Genomic DNA, 21,210 nt, shown 5'->3' with positions numbered 1-21,210 from the left:
ACTGGTGATTTCTAGGGTTTTCTACCAAACCCCCTCTAACCAATAAAGTCACAGGAAATGGCACTAACTCTACATCTAATAAACAGATACGTTCACTTCCCTAAGTAAATTGCTTCTCAGATTTAAAACGTTAGCTCCTTAATGTGTCTTTGATAAATAGTAGCATTTGAACTTTTCTCTAATTAAAATTTTTAAGAGTAGTTGGGGATTTCAAACATTGCTACCAAGCTTCCATTTCAACCAGAAATAGAAGGGAAATATTAAGTGGGACAATTACACTAAAAAACACAAATTAAACATTTTAAATATTTTATGTTCTGTGATAACTACCACATGCAGCACCAAGAAATATTCAATTTAATAAGAATAAAAGTCTATCTCATCGCAAAGCATTAGTTCTCAGCTGAGGGCAATTTTGCCCCACAGAGGATACGGACAACGTCTGGAAACATTTGATTGTCATAACAAGGGGGTGTGTGCCATTGACATCCAGGAATCCTGCTAAACATCTCACAATGCACAATACAGCCCCTTATAACAAAGAATTATTCAATGTAAAATGTTAATAGTACCAAGATCATGAAACTCTGCCTTAAGAGTATCTATAAGGTTATGCTTTTGTGGAAGGTCTCAAAAAGGGTTATACGTGTGTTTAGCAACACGTGAGCCCTAGCAGTGCTTTGCCCATAATGTGCCCTCACTGATTTTGTGTTGGTTAGACAATTGCACCTTAAGGGTATTGTTTATTCTCTTAGCTTCAGCATATTTCCAATGATGGCTTTCCTACCAAAATCATGATAGCTTGATTTTGTTCATAGTAGCTTTGTCACATGGTTGAACTTCTCTTTTGCTTATAAATCACCATCTTGTATGGGGAAATTTTTACTTCCTTTTAGAAACAAGAACAACTGAACATTTTCCATGCAAGGGGAATTGTAGGCATCACAAGCAAGTTTTTCCTCCTGATCAAGGGCAAGAGTCAGGATTCCCCAGTGTCATAATTGGAGACAAAGCATACTTCCCCTCCCCAAATTATCCTACCTCCACCTTCAGCTAATCCCCACTTGGTGAAACAGTGGATGAAACACGGACCCAGGTCAGTGTGGAACCATAGAACAGAACAAAGTTGACCAGCTGTGCAGAGACAGTATAGCCCGATCTTGTTAGCAGAAGGTTTCAAACCAGCTATCTATATAGTGCAATGCATACACCCTGGCGTGCACATGATAGGCGACTCCATGGCAGGAAGACAATGTGGGCACTAATATCTGTAGTTATTTTTTCACCTTCTAAAAATGTCTACTTTGTTATATTTTATAGTATGTATAATAGCACAATATGTGTATATAATTCACTTTAAAAAATCCTATGTTGGTGGTTCATGCTCTAAAACTGTACCCTAGTGACCTGAATCACTCAAAAGGAGTGTGAAGTCCATTGTTGGCCTAAAGGCCCAGGTGACCCATAGCCTTGTTTTGTGGGTGGACTGTACTCTTGGCTCTGTTATCTGTTCCTTCTTTCGAATGGCACGGATATCATTATTGAACATGTATTTCGTGCCCAGGGTACTGGGTACCGTGGTCATGCCTGATAAGCCCTTCCCTTCCGTGGTCACAGCCATGTTTAGTACAATTTATTTTCAATAATGTTTAGACATTGCCTTTTTCTTTTTTTTTTTTTAATTTTTTAATGTTTATTTTATTTTATTTTATTTTATTTTATTTTATTTTATTTTATTTTTGAGAGAGAGAGAGAGAGAGAGAGAGTTGGGGAGGGTCAGAGAGAGAGGGTCACAGAATCTGAAGCAGGCTCCAGGCTCTGAGCTGTCAGCACAGAGCCTGACGCGGGGCTCGAACTCATGAACTGTGAGATCGTGACTGAGCTAAAGTCTGGTGCTTAACTGACTGAGCCACCCAGGCACTGCTAGACATTGCCCTTTTCTATTCTATTTTTTTCTTCTCCTTGATGCTTCTAGGTAGTTCTTTGACTTACTTTTCTTTCTTACTGGACACACCTTTGAAAAGCATGAAATCCTTTCAAAAGGAGGGTTTCTTTAGACACTTGTATATACTTTTAAAATTATATATCAGACACTGAGTGTTTTTGCCCAGCTAAAAGCACCATCCTCTTAACAAGTTGCAGACTTTGTTCTTCACTCCTTGTGGTAATTTCATAATTCCTCTGAAATTCCCTGCTCCTCTGAGGGCCTAATCAATCTTTCATACCAATGAAGCTGCTAAGAACAAGAGGCTTAGTACACCTCACAATCTTGACAACGGGCCCCTTTGAAGAAAAACCAAATTAAAAGGAAGAAATGAGACCTTCTCTGGTGAAATATCATTTTAAAAATCCTTTAAATAAAAAAAAAATTATAATAGGCAGTCTCAGGGATTTACATATCAAGTTACGAATTGAGCCACAAAATACCCCTCCCCGTCCCCCCCCAACCACTACCAACAAACAAAATAGACCCTGAGTCTGATTTCTGGTAAATTTGCCATCTGAATAAAACATTTCCTCAAAGAACTCTCATCTATGTTATAACGTAAGTTCTAGGAAGTAATTACAAGTACATGAGTACGTATGTGGTGTGGATGTCTGTGTTGTTTGAATAGGGCAGGAAATTTACTTGCATTGACCATCAATTATTGGTTGGGGTGGGGCAGAATGTGTTGATTAAAAATGTTTATTGAATTTTCAAAAGTATCACACGTTGCTTATCTCTGGCCATGCCAAAGGATTTGAGTTAGGAAGAGTTATCTTTATGTATGTACCATTACTATGAGCATCTTCACACAAAGCTGAATGAAATGGAGGGCTAAAGTCACTGATGAGAAAATTAAGGCAAACGCATAAAAGTTCAAGCATGAACATATAAAAGTATGAATCATGCCAATCAGTATCACGAGAGACCAATGCCACAGGCTCATTGCCAACCTTCAACTCTTCAATTTGCACATTAGAAGCACGAGTGCTAAACAAGATAAATATCCGGGTGGAGGTTCTCCTTTTATATCTCTTAAAACACGTCTCTTCTACAAGAAGTTAAGCTCATTTTTAAAATTTAAATTTTCAAATGGTAAGTTTTGAATATATGTGATATGCAACTGCTTCTCCTCTCCCATGAATATTCTCTTTATTGAGAATTACACTAAAGAAACTCCTGCATTCTTCCAAGAACTCTTTAAGATGGCAGTCTCTGACATTCCCAGGATGAGAATGTAGGTCCCATCAACTCAAGGTCTTAAACTGACATTCAGTATTTTAAGATTCTTATTGTCCCATCCATCCATCCTTCCATCCTTCTCTCCATCCATCTGTCTGTTTCTCCCTTCGTCCACAAATACTTTTTGAGTACTGACTGGGTTCCAGGTACAATGTTAATACTGTGGCTTTAGTAGTATAACAAGACAGATAAAGTCCTTATCCTCTTAAAATCTCCCTTCCCCAATTGCTTATCTCTGTTCATCTCTCTCTCTCTCTCTCTCTCTTACTTTCTCTCTATCTCTCCCTGTCCTCCACATGCACATGTGATGCTATACATCAACATACATTACAGACAGAATATAAAAGTATTCTTGTTATTCCTACGATTGGTTCCTGATGTAAGAACCTGACCCCTAAATCATCACTGAGTAGCAGCTTCCTTATTGCTAACTTTCTGCCTGCTCCTTTTCCCACTTAGTTCTCAATCCCTCCCGGGACTGTACCCTGCCTTGCTCCTGCTCTGCTTGGCTTGTATAATCTTCCTACCCTTGCCAGGCCCTCTCTTTAGGGTCTCCAGTGACTGCCTTAGGTCCTCCATTAAACCAATCATACACAGGAGCAAAAGTGTGAATTCTAAAAGCCAAAGTTGCATAGTATTTTCAAATACTTCCATTTGTAATATACTTTCATGGGAATCAAGTGCCCTTGGGGGATGACTTCCCTTGAACAAATGTAGTTGGAACCATTCAAATTTCAAATGAGTTGAATGAGTATGATAGAAATGTATGGACATGTTGAAACAAAGAATATGTGCATTTAATGGCCAAAATGTTTTTCCAGAGTTTCCAGGCTTCTCTACCTGGAAAAGATTTAAATACAAGGGAGAATTTGATTTTCTGTTTACTGCACAGAGTTGATTCTCACCTGGCTAAAATTAGCTTTTAAATCACTGGGTTTTATGCCTCTGCAGTGCACTTGGTCCCCTGTGACTGTACAGTTAGACTCGCGCTTACTCCTGCTGATTACCTGTGATATTATCTACCTGGTCAAGTTATCAGGTGGCTGCTATTAAACACCTTCAAATCTAAAGTAGTTCATTAGCTCTCTAGTCATTCATTCTCTTGATCCTAGATTTTATGCCTACGCTGTTGTATTACCTTTTGTGTAATTGGACTTGAGTCACCCCCAAATGGATAAACTTTTCTCCCAGGTTGACTTATGCATCTCGTTCAGGACTTTGAGTTTATGACATGCCCCAACAAGACCCAAATTAATTTCATGGCAGGAGACTTTCTGTATTTGTAATTAGGATAGATTTTCCACTTCATGCAGCACTCCAAGGGACTCTATCCTTTTGAAAGTCAGTAAAACAAAACAAATGCTATAGTTTTCCCACCTCTTCTCTTTGGCTTATTTTCCTGATGTCTTGCCAATCATACCCTTCCTCAGGTAAGATACAGAGTTTCTGGAACAGACCCTTCCTCAGGAAAAATTCTCCGGTCCTCCTCCAAATCACCCCTTATAGCATTGTACTGGTTTTTAACGTGGCCACATCTTGTTCTGCTACTTGGTATGGTGCAAGAGCCATTATCATTGTCAATGCCAAGCACAGAGGGGAATCCATTAGGGGATCCCTTTATAATAACTCCTTTACCATTATCTGAATTAAGATGTGGATTCATGATGTTATTAATAGATACATAAAGAAAAACATTATTTTAGGTATTGAATAAGCCATATTTCTTTTTCCTGGTTGAAGAAAAATTAATTTATAGAAGAGAATAATTAGACCCTACTTAGGGTTTTATTACATGCTACAATTATCATTCTAACAAGTTATAGGTACTAACTCACTTAATTCCTTAAAAAACTCCCTGAATAAGTACCATTATCATTCCTACTCACAGATGAGGAGACTGAGGCCAGAGAAATGAACTTGCCTGAGAACACATATCCAGCAAGTGTCATATGACGTGCACCGAGGCCTCCAGAAGACTGAACAGGGCTGTAAAATGTCTGTGTTTAAGTTTTGATTCAACAACTACAGCCTTTAATCTCTTAGGCCTCACTTGTGACTATTAAATTTCTCAAAAATAAGAATCTCTCACCATCTTTTGTAGATAGATACGAATGGTTCACATTAAACATTTGAGAAAAGGAAAAGGAGTGTTCAGGATTTAAAACAAAACTAAACAAAGCAAAAACAAACAAACAAACAAAACCCCTCATTGCTCGGCAACCAACAGCAAGGCTTCTCATTTCATAGTCGTGTTTGTTCGTTGTTTTGCTGCCATCTAGTGACCCAAATGAGAATTAAATACAAACATGATTTTGCCTTCTCATTTGCATTTTAAATCTGTAAGTGCTACCTTAGGGGTAGTTTTTTTTAAAAATCATTAAATTTTCAAGGACGCCTGGGTGGCTCAGTCGGTTAAGCCTCTGACTCTTGATTTTGGCTCAGGTCATGATCTCACAGTTTGTGAAATCGAACCCCGTGTTGGTCTCTGCCCTGACATCACCAAGCCTCCTGCTTTGGATTCTCTCCCCCTCTCTGTCAGCACCTTCTCTCTCTCTCTCTCTCTCTCAAAAATAAATAAACTTAAAAAAAATAAAAATCATTAAATTATTATGTATTAAATGGCAAAAATATTACAGTTTTCATTTTCTTCCTTACCTCTTCTCACTTCTTCTTCCTCTACTGAAATAATATTTTGGCTCATGTCCAGAGTTCCTCTTTAATATCAAATAAGAGGAAGTGAGAAGAGAAGCTAAAATCTAATTTTGTTTATGTGCTGTCTATGATTTGATTTGGGACTATATGTATTCTTCTAGAATAATTTTATTTGTGGGCTTCCTGGGTAGCTCAGTTGGTTAAACATCTGACTCTTGATTTCAGCTCAGGTCACAATCTCATGGTTCCTGGGTTTGAGCCCCATATGGGGCTCTGCGCTGACAGTGTGGTGCCTCGTTGGGATTCTCTCTCTTTCTACCGTCTCCTCTCTTCTCTCTCTCAAAAATAAATAAGTAAACATTAAAGGAACAATTTTAGGGGCGCCTGGGTGGCGCGGTCGGTTAAGCGTCCGACTTCAGCCCGGTCACAATCTCGCGGTCCGTGAGTTCGAGCCCCGCATCAGGCTCTGGGCTGATGGCTCGGAGCCTGGAGCCTGTTTCCGATTCTGTGTCTCCCTCTCTCTCTGCCCCTCCCCCGTTCATGCTCTGTCTCTCTCTGTCCCAAAAATTAAAAAAAAAAAAATAATAAAAATAAAGGAACAATTTTATTTATGCCAATTCTTATGAATGTCACTAATTTTTCACATGTGACCAAGTCGGTTTATAGTTGATCAATTTCACTCATATTTATTTAATTGCATAAACGAGGATAGTTAGACACTGAAACCTGAAGTTTTACATGTTCTATGTAGAATACTTCCCATTCATCTACATAAATATTCACTGCACATAAATAGATTTGGATCAATGGTCATGAATATTTACCTCTTCATAAGTATATTGTCTCCCAATTAAAGGGTTAGGATTATAATTTATATAACATATGTTATATTATATATTATATAATATATTTTCACTCTCAACAGTCCCTATACTTACTAACTTCTTGTTGATTATGCACCATTCACAGACTTCTAAGGATATAACTATCTGAATATTATGACACACTTAATTCAAAGTAGTTTCTGTTGAAGTTTAAAAATATCTACGATTACACACTGAAGAACAAAAGTTGGCAGATGCTGAGATATATTCACTACAGCTCCTGCCACATCCCCTCTGTAGGTTGTGTGTGCCTAAAATGCAACTGTTTGGAAGCCTATGCGTGACCATGAAAATGATCCATACGCTGTATAAGGACGTAGTGTGGTTTCAATATTCTAATGAACATGTATAACTTAGCATTTTGAGCGCAGAGAGAAAGCTGAAGTTTTAAGTTGGATGATAATTGTGAGCATTGGCAATGACTCAGATTGGGGACAGGGGAGCGGAATATGTTCCAACTGGGAAGTTGTCACCTGAAGCTAAAGAGATCATTTTCCAAGGAGCTCTCAACAAAGATGAGCAAAAGCCTGCATTAGTCTTAATCATGTACAGTAATGGGTTGTTCAAGAAGATGAGTGTTTGTCCTGGGGTCATCTAGGTTCATGACATCATTTATTCACCAAATATTTATTGAATGCTTGTGAAGTGTCAGGCACACTGCCAGGCAATAAGGGGAACATTAGTTTGTAAGACTCACATCTGCGCCCCCATGGAACTCACCATCTAGGGAGATAGCCTCTCTTGATTGGACATTTTCCCTTAGAACAGTTCCAGCCTTATTTAGCCAGTGTTCTTGAATAAGGACCCCTGTAGCTGGTATGAAGTTATATATTCCTCCCCTACATAGAGTGTATTCTGGGTGCATTTTTACAGTGCTTTAAACATTACTAAGTATCCTGAGAGAATCAGCTTGCATATTACCACTAATTGATAAAAACTCCACACCTCCTAATTTCAAGGGATTTAATTAACACATCCAGTTTGCACTGACCAACCTGGTTTTGCTTCACCCAAGTGGTAATCTATTAAATAACTTTAGTCTCCTGGGACTTTGACTTCCAACATCACAAGACTCTCCTGATCCAATACTATTTTCATTCCTTACGGTGATTAAATTATTGCTATAATTTTCTAATGTAAGTCAACATATTAGCCAGTGATGTGATGAAAGATATATCAAAGCCACTAACTGCAAGACTAGACTTTATGCCTAAATATATTAAATGCTTTGAAGATCTCAATGTATGGACTTTTGTAGCATTAGATTAGTGCCATCCCAGTGTCCATTAAAAAAAATAAGGACATAGGGGCACTTGAGTGGCTCAGTCGGTTAAGCATCCAACTTTGGCTCAAGTCATGATCTCACAGTTCGTGGGTTCAAGCCCCGCGTTGGGCTCTGCGCTGACAGCTTGGAGCCTGGAGCCTGCTTCAGATTCTGTGTCTCCTCCCTCTCTACCCCTCCCCTCCTTGCACTCTATCTCACTCTCTCTCAAAAATAAATAAGCATTAAAAAAAAAAAGGACATAAAAGCTACTGTCTGATTTGATTCCATTCCTCTTAGCAGCAACCATGGTACTGGCCTGGACCCCAGAATCCTAAACCAACTTTGAGGCTTCTGGAAACTATTCCACATCCTCAAATATATGGTCACACATTCCTCTTCTGGTCTGCAGTTTTCTCCAAAGGCCCTCACTGATTCTTAGCCACTCTGTGAGGGATGTAACATCCAACTCAAATCAGAACCTAACTCTGCTGTCATCACCCTTCCATTATAAAAAACAGAGTTACAAAGTTTGCCATTCTTAGTTTTAGTCCGTTTCTGTCATTTATGACCCCTTTCTTCATTAAAAAACACAACACAATTTTTTTTATTCACATCTTTATTAGTTTTGATGATCAGTACAACTGCTTTTACCTCAAGTGCAGTCATTCACTCCTTTGTGTTCTAGGAATTCTTGTTCCACCCTCAAATTAGAAAGATACCAGAGGCAATTTTTATTTTAATAAGCATGCAAAGAGAAAGTAGTAAAATTAAAAATAAATGGCCCTCCTTCAGGTAAAGAAAAATATTAGGATAAAGTCAGCCACCTTTGTGAAGAAGAAATTCAAATACTAGATCAAACTTTTTAAAACGCCCAGTTGAATGTGTTTTCCTTTCATTGATATTCAAAACCAGATAATCTTTACAGCAGCTAAAACTGTAATAAATGATGGGCCTCTTGTTGGTTTTATTTAAGGTTTAAAAGGCATCATTTCAATTGTTTGCGTCCATAGTAGTTTAATTTCTGGCTTATGCTTAGTTGCTATGTGATCCTCATACACATCTACTCCTACATATAAAATTACTCCTTACTTCTTTAAGATGGACAACTCACAATATGACAATAGTAAAACTGAAGTTCTGTGAAATTTAAGATGACAGAAAAATAGTGTCAAATACCCATTTTTCCAGATCTTTACTCCTCCACCTGTTTCTTCTTCTTTGAAACCTTATTAGAAATGCTACTTTCATAGGAAAGATGACTATTACAAAGGCCAAATGCGTTCATGTTACATCTTGTCAAAGGAGCTGGTTTCTTGGTATTACACTCTTGTATTCATTGCTCTATGAGTGTGGAAAACTGAAATATACTTGGAGTAAGGAGCACCAAAAGGAGACAAGGAACCAAGCTCTCCAATGGCAGGTTTCCTTTCCTGAAGAGGGCAAGCTCCAGCAGCCTCATTTGAAGGAGGCTCTCACCACCCTGCCCTTGATAGGCTGTGGAGGGCGCCAATTCCCCACCAGGGGCACTGGGGGCTCATTCTCAGCGCTGGAGAAGAGGCTCCTCAGCTTTGCCATCTGCAAGGGGCAAGGGGAGACTGTCAGCACGACATTCTGGCCAAGTGCACACATTCCACATGTGACAGTCGGGAAAGTCTGGCTTTTCAAACAAGACAAGGAAACCACGAAACCTGTTGGTCCAGAGTTATTTGGTTACCAGTTCCTGAGTAATATAAGGTCTTTCTCTATTTGTAATAACACTTTTCTTCATTCTGTATAGATCACCATGCCCTCTCGTCAAAGTGTTTTCCTTCGAATTCAGAAACAATTATTTAAATATAAGGGGTCAGTATGAAGCATATGCTTTATGTAGGAGGGGATGACAATTCAGTGCAAATAAGAAGTTAATGGACCTTCATTGTAGAAGTTTATGGAGTACATTTTTTAAAAACAGAAAAAAAATTAGTCACACTATAATTAAAACTAATTTTTTTTCTTATAAGAGGAAGAAAAATTTAGGAAATTATCTTCTGTATGCTACATTTCTACCCAAAAAAATGTTTTTAGCTTTCTCCTTAAGAAAATTGCATTCCTCTTTCAAAATATGTACATGAGTGAACCTGACCATTAAATCTAATCTTTTCATTAAAAAATTATCATATATACTTGAGTCTGTAACTGGCAGAATTATGAAAACTGTCTTAAGTAAGGGAGACATACTGGTAAATACTTCACTATTAGACATTCATGATCTAGGGTGTGAGTTTCTGTGTTGCCCATTTGCTTTAATCTGTTCTCCATAACCCTGGTTACATATTTCTTCCTAAACAATCTTTCCTTGAAAGTCTCTCTGATAAATGTGGCAAGGACATTGATTAGACGGACACTAAGAAGAAAGGCCGTGGAAAGGGGTCAAGGCGTATTGGAAGCAGACAGACCAGAGCTGACTCTCAGCTCTTGCACTTGGCTGTGTGATCCTGGGCTAACAATTTAACCTTTCTGAGCCACAACTTACTTGTCTGTAGAATTGGAAAAACCATATACATGTCACAAGGATGTTAAATCCCTTCCATTAGTATCCTTTTCCCCAAGCCTGTATTTACAATCTCCTAACCAGTGCTTAGTATTTGAGGGGCCTCCAAATTAACAAAGGCTAACTCATATTGATAATCTAAACCCTAAAGAGTTTCTAGAGCATGAATCCAGTCATCGTTCATTATCACAGCCACCTTTACATCATCGGCATTTATCCTGGTACTTTTGGAAGCCAAGTTTTAGAAAGCTGAAGAAGCTGACTGTAATTAACCAGGGCAAACTATGAGGTCTCTAGTCGTATAGCTGTTTTGTAAGCATCCCTTTAGCAGCTGTACATTTTCCATTTAGCATCTATGTCTTATACAGCCAATGTAAGTGGCTCTGTAAGTCCGTGTGTCCTCAAGGCTCCACTCGTGGCGGCAGCTTACCTGGTCAGAGCTCACGGTCATAGGCTCCTTCAGCAGGAGCCACACAATGCACTCCTCACAGGGCGGCGTGGTGAAGGAGCCGTGGTAGGTCCAGTAGTCCCGGCAGGCGGGGAACAGGCAGGACGGGTCGAAATTTGTGAAGGGAGCCTCCTTGCCCTGGGAAAGAGGAGGGCGCAGGCTCAGTGAGCAGGTGCACCCACACCGCCCACCCCAAGGGTTTCACCATTTTGTGAGAATGGATTTCAAATGCAATGGAAAAAATGGTACTGTTAAGCAAAGTTCATGACTTTTAGAAATAAAGGTCAGAGGGGGGAAGCTGGTTTATGTTATGACTTTGACATAGTCATTGTAACATTTTATTCCCTATTAACTGTCAGTAGAACTATAATTCTATCATTTCTCAAGAAAAGGAAGAAAACTCACATGTAACCACAGTAAAAATATTTCATATAAGTTAATGTTTAGGTTCACAATGCTAAATAAAAACCAGGCTCCCTTGAATATACTCAGAATACTTTCTGCGGTGATAAAACTTAAAAGCATTTTATTAGAACAATTCCAAAGGCAATTAAAATGAATCTGTTAATTAGAAGAGTCCACTGTTAAGATTTAAAATGTATAGGTGTCGCCCAAGAGAGAAAGGGCAAAACCAAAACCCAAATATTTAGTACTTCTCTAAGTGTGTGCATTTATGCATGCATATGTGTGTGTGTGTGTGTGTGTGTGTGTGTGTGTGTTGAGGGCAGGGGTTGACCATTCAACTTCTCTTACATTTACTTCATTAAAAAATGTCATCTGATGGCCAACAGGCACATGAAAAGATGTTCAGCGTCGCTCCTCATCAGGGAAATACAAATCAAAACCACACTCAGGTATCACCTCACGCCAGTCAGAGTGGCCAAAATGAACAAATCAGGAGACTATAGATGCTGGAGAGGATGTGGAGAAACGGGAACCCTCTTGCACTGTTGGTGGGAATGCAAATTGGTGCAGCCGCTCTGGAAAGCAGTGTGGAGGTTCCTCAGAAAATTAAAAATAGACCTACCCTATGACCCAGCAATAGCACTGCTAGGAATTTACCCAAGGGATACAGGAGTACTGATGCATAGGGGCACTTGTACCCCAATGTTCATAGCAGCACTCTCAACAATAGCCAAATTATGGAAAGAGCCTAAATGTCCATCAACTGATGAATGGATAAAGAAATTGTGGTTTATATACACAATGGAATACTACGTAGCAATGAGAAAAAATGAAATATGGCCTTTTGTAGCAACGTGGATGGAACTGGAGAGTGTGATGCTAAGTGAAATAAGCCATACAGAGAAAGACAGATACCATATGGTTTCACTCTTATGTGGATCCTGAGAAACTTAACAGGAACCCATGGGGGAGGGGAAGGAAAAAAAAAAAAAAAAGGACGTTAGAGTGGGAGAGAGCCAAAGCATAAGAGACTGTTAAAAACTGAGAACAAACTGAGGGTTGATGGGGGGTGGGAGGGAGGGGAGGGTGGGTGATGGGTATTGAGGAGGGCACCTTTTGGGATGAGCGCTGGGTGTTGTATGGAAACCAATTTGTCAATAAATTTCATATATACAAAAAAATAAATAAAAAAAAAATTTGTTGGGATACAAAAAAAAATGTCATCTGACAGACTATGAAAATTAAATAGTCTGATATATGTGAAATTGCTCTAAAAATTATAAACCATACGAATACAATAGCATTTGTTTGTATACATATACTTAGCATATTCATCAAACTTAGTAACAGATTTTAAGTGAAACAAATACACTTGAAAATGTAAAAATAGGAGCACCTGAGTGGCTCAGTCAGTTAAGCAGTTAAGCGTCTGACTTCAGCTCAGGTCTGATCTCACTGTTTGTGAGTTCAAGCCCTACGTCGGGCTCTGTGCTGACAACTCAGAGCCTGGAGCCTGCTTTAGATTCTGTGTGTGTCTCTCTCTCTGACCCTCCCCTGCTCACACTCTGTGTATCTCTCTCTCAAAAATAAATAAACATTAAAAAATTTTTTAAGGGGCGCCTGGGTGGCTCAGTCGGTTAAGCGGCCAACTTCGGCTCAGGTCATGATCTCGCGGTCTGTGAGTTCGAGCCCTGCATCGGGTCTGTGCTGACAGCCTAGAGCCTGGAGACTGTTTCAGATTCTGTGTCTCCCTCTCTCTGACCCACCCCCGTTCATGCTCTGTCTCTCTCTGTCTCAAAAATAAATAAACGTTAAAAAAATTTTTTTTTTAATTTTTTTAAAAATAAAGAAAATGTAAAAATAAAAATTGACATTCCCCGCTTTATGTTCTAGGAGAGAATATGATTTATTTTCACCTTTGTCTTAACTTTGTCCAGTGCGTCAAGGAACAGCTGGAATTCGCCTTTCTCACGTCCTATCTGTAAGAAAATAGGAAACCAATAATTATATTTTCCCTTCTCCATAATCTATGATTGTCTTGAACACTGACTGTGATCCATCCATCTGCAACTAGTGTTTATAGATCTGCCAGAATATCTTGTACTAAGCAAAAACATAAGTTTATTTCTCCCCCAAGATGTTAGGGTATATATTTTTTGAACTAAACTTAGACACCAGGCCTCTGAAGTACAAAACCACAAAATCACATGATGTCCTTGACCTTCTCTGAAGTCATTCTTCTCTTTTTTATATATATAGAATTAGAGCTGGAATGGACTTGACCTATGTAAAACTAAACTTATTGTCTTTTAATTCAGACCTACTCCACTTCCTGTTGTGTTGCATTCAATCACTGAAAATGACCCAATGAGTTCAGGACATAAAACAAATTAGGTCATTCAAAAAGAAAGAAGCTAGATTTTCACCTCTGGCTTAAAATCTAGATTATGTTACTACTAAATTCATAGTGTTAATGACACTAAGTCCACTTTAAACCAAAGTTGGCCCAACAACACACACATTCCGTGTGCTATCTTAGCCTGGGATCATGTGAGTGGTGGCTTCCCTAGGCCGAGGGGATGTCCAGCCAGGGACTTGGCATCACAGTGGTTCCCAACATTGGCTTTTCTGGTTTCCAGTGTGATTGAAATAGAGTAACGGGAAAGGATAATGAACAATACTGTTTTTCTCTCCCCACCACCATAATAAGCTCCTTCCAAGGCTCTGTCTCCATTACCCTTACACACACACACACACACACACATTCATTCTTGAAAGAATTTAGAAGTGTTAGGGTTACTAAAGAATGACAAAAGAAACATGTTTAAAGGAGAGCTAAATAATTTGAGCTGATCTTAGCAGAAATATCTTGATTAGTTGAATGAATAATGACATTCATTCCTCTCTCTCTAAATAAAAGGAAGGCATGGATCGCATGCTACCTTAACCACTGGTAAGGAACTAAATTATGGAAGAAAAAGGTGGCCAATTTTTACCTTACCTTCAGAAAAATGCCAACCACAGCTATCCCATCAGGCTGCTTGAGAGCTTCTCCAAAAGTGTTATACTTTGGATTCCAGTGAACCAAATGAAGCTGCAATGATACAATATAGGTTAGGAGGAAATTTTCTAGAGTAAAGAAATATGTATAAAATTATTCAAAATAAACCCAATTGTAGTCTAAAGTTGTTGAACACTCTTACAGAAGTTGATAGAATTCTAAATATTGACATGCAACATTTTGGTGAAATTTTTAATGGTTTAAAGAAGAACTGTATAAAATTATTATAAGTAGATCGAGAACTTTGTAATAAGCTATCAGTGAAAGTTGAACTTTTGTTAAACTAATTCAAAATATTTTAGTTTTGTACAACATTTAATTGCTCCTTTTTCTAACCAAATGAAACAGTGAAACGTACAACTATAAGCAAGAAGCTGCTAACATTCTAGAGTTAGAATTAATAGGGAAGTAGCAGGGGACAAACAGTAGGAAAATTCTTGGGCATTTTTATATCTACCTCCTTTTAGCATCCAGTGCTCAACAACCTGGTGGTAACCTTATCTTAATTTAGAACATAGGCACCAATTAAATTAGTCAAATTTCCCATATTCAGTTACACAGAATGGAAAGAGAATACAGCAGTTCACAGCAGTTAAAGATACTATATTCAAGATCAAAAGCGTTGAGATAAACCCATGTATAAAGGCCAAACTGCAAGCCTTGCCCAAGGTTGTAAGAAATTTACTAAACTTTCCCATTTTCAGGGGGAAGGTGTCTAGAAGGCAGCCTTAATTATTTATCTTGTCATGGCTTTCTAGACGGACTGTAGAGCAGTGTAACGATCATAGTGAAGTGTACTTTGGGTCTCCTAGAGTTTAGTTTAGCCAGCAATTAAGCACTAATGATGCTGCCTAAGACCGTGTCCACAAGCGCCTCCAAGGTTCCTGCCCCAGCTCCCGTGTTGACCAGAACCTACCACTAAAAAGAGTGCGGCAGTAAAAACTGAATGCTCCTCACCTCCAGTGCATGTGTCACTACCCCTTCCAGGCTTAGCTTTATAAAAACAAAATGCAGGAGGTTTGTCTTCTTCCTTGTAATTTGATGCCTTGATCTGAACTACAAATCAGGCTTTTCCTTAATGGATTAACCAAGAAGTAGTATTTGCTCATATTAAATTGTATGTGTATGTGTTTCTATCTATTCATCTATTTATGTGTGTATATACAAATATATACATATATATGTATATATATACATATATATAAATATATACATATATATGTATGTATATATATATACACACACATATATGCACACCCTTCATTAAGAGACTAGAACATTAACATTAGCCAGAATTACTAAATGCTATTTTTAGAGCACTACATTCTTACAGAAGAGGCAGCTTAGGGCCCTGGACAAGATGATAAACTGTGTTGCCAATCTACATAAGGTAGAGTGCCAGGTTTAACACTCACCAGCCATGTAACTTTGTTATGTAGCTTTTCTGTGCCTCAGTTTCCTCATCTGTAACCTATCCCATAGAGTTGCTGAGGGGATCACATAAGTAAATACTTGTAAGCACATAATAAATGCTAGCTATCCTTATCTTTTCTGTTCCATTCAGTACCTTGGCTTTTTTTTAAACTGCTATCCAATTTCTCAATATAACCTTGAAAATTTTCATGCATGACATAACCCATCTTCTCTTAGCCATCTAGCCTAGAATATGTAGCGACTTCAGCTTATGCTAAAACTACTACAGCTCTTTTTCACAACTACGGGCTTGAAGGAAGAGTAGCGGATACTATTTTGTTGTTAATTTTCACTTGGCAGGTTTCACTTTGTGACCAGAGTGGACCATAGCAGTTCCTCCTACCTCCGCAGCATACTTGACTCCATCCACAGAGTGCTCGGAGCCGTGGTCATCCGAGGTGCCCCAGTGAAGATGAAATTGACGAAGCCGGTAGGGTCCAGTGAGAGGACCACCCCTCAGCACTGTGATTCAGAGAAGCTATGTCAACAGCGAACTCATGCTTCTTTTACAGAGTTTTACTTTAATTTTTTTTTAATGTTTATTTATTTTTTGAGAGAGACGGAGACAGAGCAGGAGCAGGGGAGGGGCACAGAGAGGGGGGAGACAGAATCCGAAACAGGCTCCAGGCTCTGAGCTGTCAGCACAGAGCCCGACTCGGGGCTTGAACTCACAAACCGTGAGATCATGACCTGAGCCGAAGTCGGATGCCCAACCGACTGAGCCACCCAGGCGCCCCTACAGAGTTTTACTTTAAACAAGTGTTCTTATAGACAAAGTTTGCTGGGCAAAATTCAGTCTGCTACTGTTCTCAAGCACCCTGGTCTGTTCTCGCAAAATAAAGTCTTGGGATATATCAAAATAAATGATTTCTCTTTTCTGTCTTATTTTTTTTTTGCTTATTTTATTATGTTTAAAACATCAATTTAACATTCATGACAGTAAAATTAAAACAAACAATGGGCGATAAGGATGCAGACTATCGACAAACGAGTTGGTCCTGCATTGCAGTGGGAAGAACATGACAGTTGAGAGGCAGGCAGATGTAGGTTCAAATCCTAGCTAATTGTGTGATGTCAGGCAAGTGGCTAAACTTCTCTGAACCTGTTTTCGCATCTCTATGAAGGTGATAATAATATCAACCTTTCAGAGCTGCCGTGAGGATTAAATGAGATTAAGGACTTTAAAGTGCTCATCACAGTGCCCATAAGTACACCAATAACTGAGCAAATGTGAATTCCTTCTCCATGTCTTGCCTCCAACTCCACTCTTCTTTAAGACTACAAGCAAGAGCTTTCATCCGTACTCACACTGTGTCTACTCAAATGAGGTAAAATGGAAAATTCAGAAATTTCTCGGGAATTAGTCAATGGTGGATGGCTAAACTAGACAGTTCTGGGTAACATTAGTTTTTGAGTTTGTTGTCCAAATACCTCAACCCTTCACTTAACTTTGATCTCACTTCATTCACCTGGGGAGTGATTTACAGGTTCAAATATTTTCTGCAGGTCATTGGAAACTATGCAAAAATCCTAAAATCAAGATTTAGCAACATAAGCTACATCAAAATAGAATTCAGAGAGTAGCTATTCTAGAAAGGATTGACCAACTATTGGTGCTGAAATGGCACACTGAAAGCCACATAATATAAATCTGAAACAATAGAGCTAGACTTGTGTGAGCTTGGTCATGTAGAAATAAGTGGTTTGATTCATAGCATTTTTCCTGTCCAAGCACTACAACAGTTATTTTTTGGACACATGAATCCAATTATTAGGATAACTCATATGGAACTGTATTTCACCATTTTTGCTTACAAAATTGGTATTTTCATGTGGTTCAACATAATAGATACTGTTTAGTTTTGTCGTTTCTCCTTCAGAATGGAACTTGATTTAAATGGAGAAGGGAGAAAGAAATAACAGCAACATGAAATTATTGTTTAAGAAAATACAAATTTCCATGATATTTCTTATTTGGAGCCTTCTGGTAGGTAGGAATTATGACACTATGATCTTTTTATAACATCTTTGAGAATACTCATTTATGTAAATCAATGAGGATAATTTTAACTTTTTTTTACAAATGTGGTTGTAGGAAAATGTATTTTGTGCATCAGTCATCAAAATATTAGATTCTTTCTTACCTCATTTACAGTGAAATAAAGCATTTCTAATTAACCTTCTTTTATTTCTCCGACTTGCTTAATAGTGTTGTGAAATAAAGAGTTTTTTAAACATGTGATTTTTCATTTGCACACAGCACAAATCACTACTCACGAAATTGTAAGATACTTCAAAAACACTCACCAAAAGGATTAATTATACGAACCCCACTGAAGCATTGAAGGCAATGTTCCAGACTCATCTAATGACCTTATTCTCTCCCCTGGATTGCCCCCCCCACCCCACACACACCCCAGAGGCAGAAAATGCTATGTTCCTTGCTTTGTAGGATGGAATCTCGGCCACACTTGGGAATGAGTGCCTTGCTCTCTAGGCTGTGGTCAAAAACCACAAGAACCCTTAGGTGTAGGCCATCAGAGCCTGAAGGACACTCATTTGGACTCATTGCCATCACCTCCCTATCAAGCTGCATTTCAAGAATGCATTGCCAACTTTTAGCTTGGGCAAAGGGCCATTTTGCAGCAGCAAAGTTGACCAAGGTTAGAGAGTGTGACATTCCTAGTCAATGCATAAATATAATTCTTCATGACTAGAGAAAAACAGAGTATCATCTCCATTTTCAGAGATGAAGTGGTTCCTTTTCCCACTAACTCTGTTACTGTGTCATAAATCTCATTGTGCCAATATGGACATTGAAAATGCCCATGTGCCTCTACCTAAGTGCCATACTTACTTGACCTATCATAAGTATCATCAAACACAACCCTGCAGGTCTTGCCGTTGTTCAAGATGGTCTTGCAAGAGCCAGGATCATAAGATGCTGACCATGGCAGCAGAGAAGGGTCATGCCTGATGTCTTTAGTATGCAGTTCGATGGGCGACTGGTTGTCTCCCTTGGCAATTGGATAAAGTTCATGCCAGTGGTCAGGACCTAGGAAGTCAAGTTGAGGGCATGGATTTATTTGGTGGCACATTCTGAGCCCTTTCTAATAGACTAAACCAGCAAAATACATGGACACTAGTCAATGATTATGAAAAGGCCTTGGATTTCAGTTTGGGCAAGACAAGGCTTAGCATTTAAGACCTTTTCATAGTTTTGTTAATAGTGAACCTAGAAACTATTTAACTCAGAGGAGTCCCTCTGCTTGCTCAAGAATACAGCCTCAAAGGCTTATTTTTGAGATGCACTTCATCACATGTCTTACCAATGCCATCTTCTATCATGTAGCTGGAATAAAATAACAGTGACCACATGTGGTTTTCAAAGCACACCCATATTTCTTTTACCATGGGTTAGGCAGAAGCCAGCAGGCAGAGCAAGGATCTTAAACCAACACCAGGCTAAGAGAGGTTAAAGTGCTTGCCCAGTATCATGGAGTAAGGGACAATCAGAACTGGACCTCTCGTGGGCTGACTTCTCAGTCAGAGGCAGTGTGATCTTGAGCAAGTTACGGAGCCTCTCTCTGCACTTCAGTTTCCTCCAACGGAAGTAATAACGGCTCCATACCAGGGAGAACTAAATGAGATAAAGGTAAAAGGGTCAGCAGCTTTTGGCACTTCGTAAGTGCTCTGTAAATGTTAGTTTCCATCAACCCCTCTTCCCATAGTTTCCCACGCACTCCCTAGATTTGCCCACTTTCTATGCAATGCCAGGGGCTCCTTTGGCACTATCCCGGGACAGGGGGGAGGGGGTGGGTGGCTGCTCGGACTCACCGTTGTGGCTGGCGTAGCCCCACTCCTTTGCCATGGTCGTCTTTGTGGGCACTGGACCGCAGCTGACTTCTCTCCCCGGCGTCGTGCAGAGTCCCCGCGAGCCCGCGCCTTTTATATAGGTCCCCCACACACTGCATGGCCTTATTAGGTCAGTGAGGGTGGGGCGGGGGGCTAAACTGGATTGGGGTGGTATTTGGGAGGCGCGGTGGGGGGAAGCCAATGAATTCCAAGAGCTAGACAGCTGTTGGGCTCCGAGGGGAGATGGGCGAAGGCCCCCACCCCCTCCCTACCCTCTCCCTGAAACCGCGGCTCCTGGCTCTGCTAACTCTCCCTCCGTCTCCCAAAGCTGCAGGGCTTTCTAACTAGCGTTGCCGCGGTGCAAAAATGCGGGCAACTTTTGTTTCCTCCTCCCTGCCTCCCTCCTGCAGGCTTTTTGTTGTTGTTGTTTCGGGAGGTGGGGTATCCTAACTGTGCTTAGCCACCAAATAAAATGTGCACCCCAGCAGCGCTTGCAGCCTCACTTCGAAGTTGCTTTTAGCCCAGGCTGGTTGTCTGGCTGCGGTCTGTGGACGCTTCTGGGAGTTTGTTTCGTTCCAGCGATCCGGTTACGGTGGCTGGAAAGAACATGTTTGTTTGCCTGACCCGTGTTTGACTCCCTTGCAGACAACTTGTAAAATGTTAGGAGCAGAGGATGGGAAGAAAGAGGCCGGAGGGAAGGTTCTATAACTCCGCTATCCTTAAAGATATTTACAATGCCCCGTCTTTGGAACCGCCCCAGGCAGCATTTCCCAACCTAGCGAGTCCCTTTGGTCTGCAGGACGGTGAGGGCTGGATCTCGGAGAGCTCCGGGAATCCGGGAGAGGTCTGCATCCTAGGTTCACGCAGAGCAGGAGCCTGGGACTGATTTACCCCTACTCCGTGAGCCGTACCTCTGCTCACGAAAAGTCGAGAATATTCTGGAGTGTTGGAAGGCCACAAACATAAAGTGAGTCATATTGTTTAAAATGTAGATCCTCCTTCTCCAAGAAAGAATGAAAGATTAGAAGAAAAGGAAGAGGAGAGTCTTCCAGAATTGCTTTCTGTTTTTCTCTGTCCCTCCCAAGTTGTTTTAGAATATGATGACCCAGGCGAAAGGAGGATGGAACTGGTAGGTCCAATGTGCACAGAGATATATTTTTAAATGTCTGGTTATGGTTTACATTGAAGAAGTCAATGTACTACATATTTGTAAGTCTGAGAGTATATGGTCAAATTTCTTCTTTGTTCTAGGTCAGTAATAATACTACTTACAAAAAAGACAGCAAAGAGATGTAAGACTAATTTCAGTGCTATCTCGAACAAGGTTGCAATATACATTTCCTTACTTGCTTTGACTTTTATTGATGCTAGCATTTTGTATTTGGGGATTACTAACCTTGAAAAGGAAATCT

General features: G+C 39.7%; 1 protein-coding gene across 1 annotated transcript; it reads right to left on the bottom strand.

Moving 5' to 3' along the window:
* Positions 1 to 9,481: 9,481 nt before the first annotated feature.
* On the bottom strand, positions 9,482 to 19,814 carry CA3 (carbonic anhydrase 3). The gene is made up of 7 exons (XM_047073784.1): positions 19,781 to 19,814; positions 18,801 to 18,998; positions 16,287 to 16,405; positions 14,411 to 14,503; positions 13,326 to 13,388; positions 10,987 to 11,142; positions 9,482 to 9,601 (listed from the first exon to the last, which is right to left on the bottom strand). The coding sequence occupies exons 1-7, from the start codon at positions 19,812 to 19,814 to the stop codon at positions 9,482 to 9,484; spliced, it is 783 nt and encodes a 260-aa protein (XP_046929740.1).
* Positions 19,815 to 21,210: the final 1,396 nt, after the last annotated feature.

The sequence above is a fragment of the Lynx rufus genome, unplaced genomic scaffold (genome assembly GCF_022079265.1).
Source record: "Lynx rufus isolate CCGP_SWC_20201006 ecotype Redwood Valley unplaced genomic scaffold, mLynRuf1.p SCAF_12, whole genome shotgun sequence".
Lineage (NCBI taxonomy): Eukaryota > Metazoa > Chordata > Mammalia > Carnivora > Felidae > Lynx > Lynx rufus.
Note: the sequence above shows the minus strand (reverse complement) of the source record. Positions and strands in the feature narration are given on the sequence as shown.

Coding starts and splice junctions, on each gene's coding strand:
- CA3 (XM_047073784.1), bottom strand. CDS start 19,814: ATGGCAAAGGAGTGGGGCTACGCCAGCCACAACG. Junction 18,999..19,780: donor GGGCTACGCCAGCCACAACG/GTGAGTCCGAGC, acceptor TTGACTTCCTAG/GTCCTGACCACTGGCATGAA. Junction 14,504..16,286: donor GAGTCAAGTATGCTGCGGAG/GTAGGAGGAACT, acceptor GTATCATTGCAG/CTTCATTTGGTTCACTGGAA.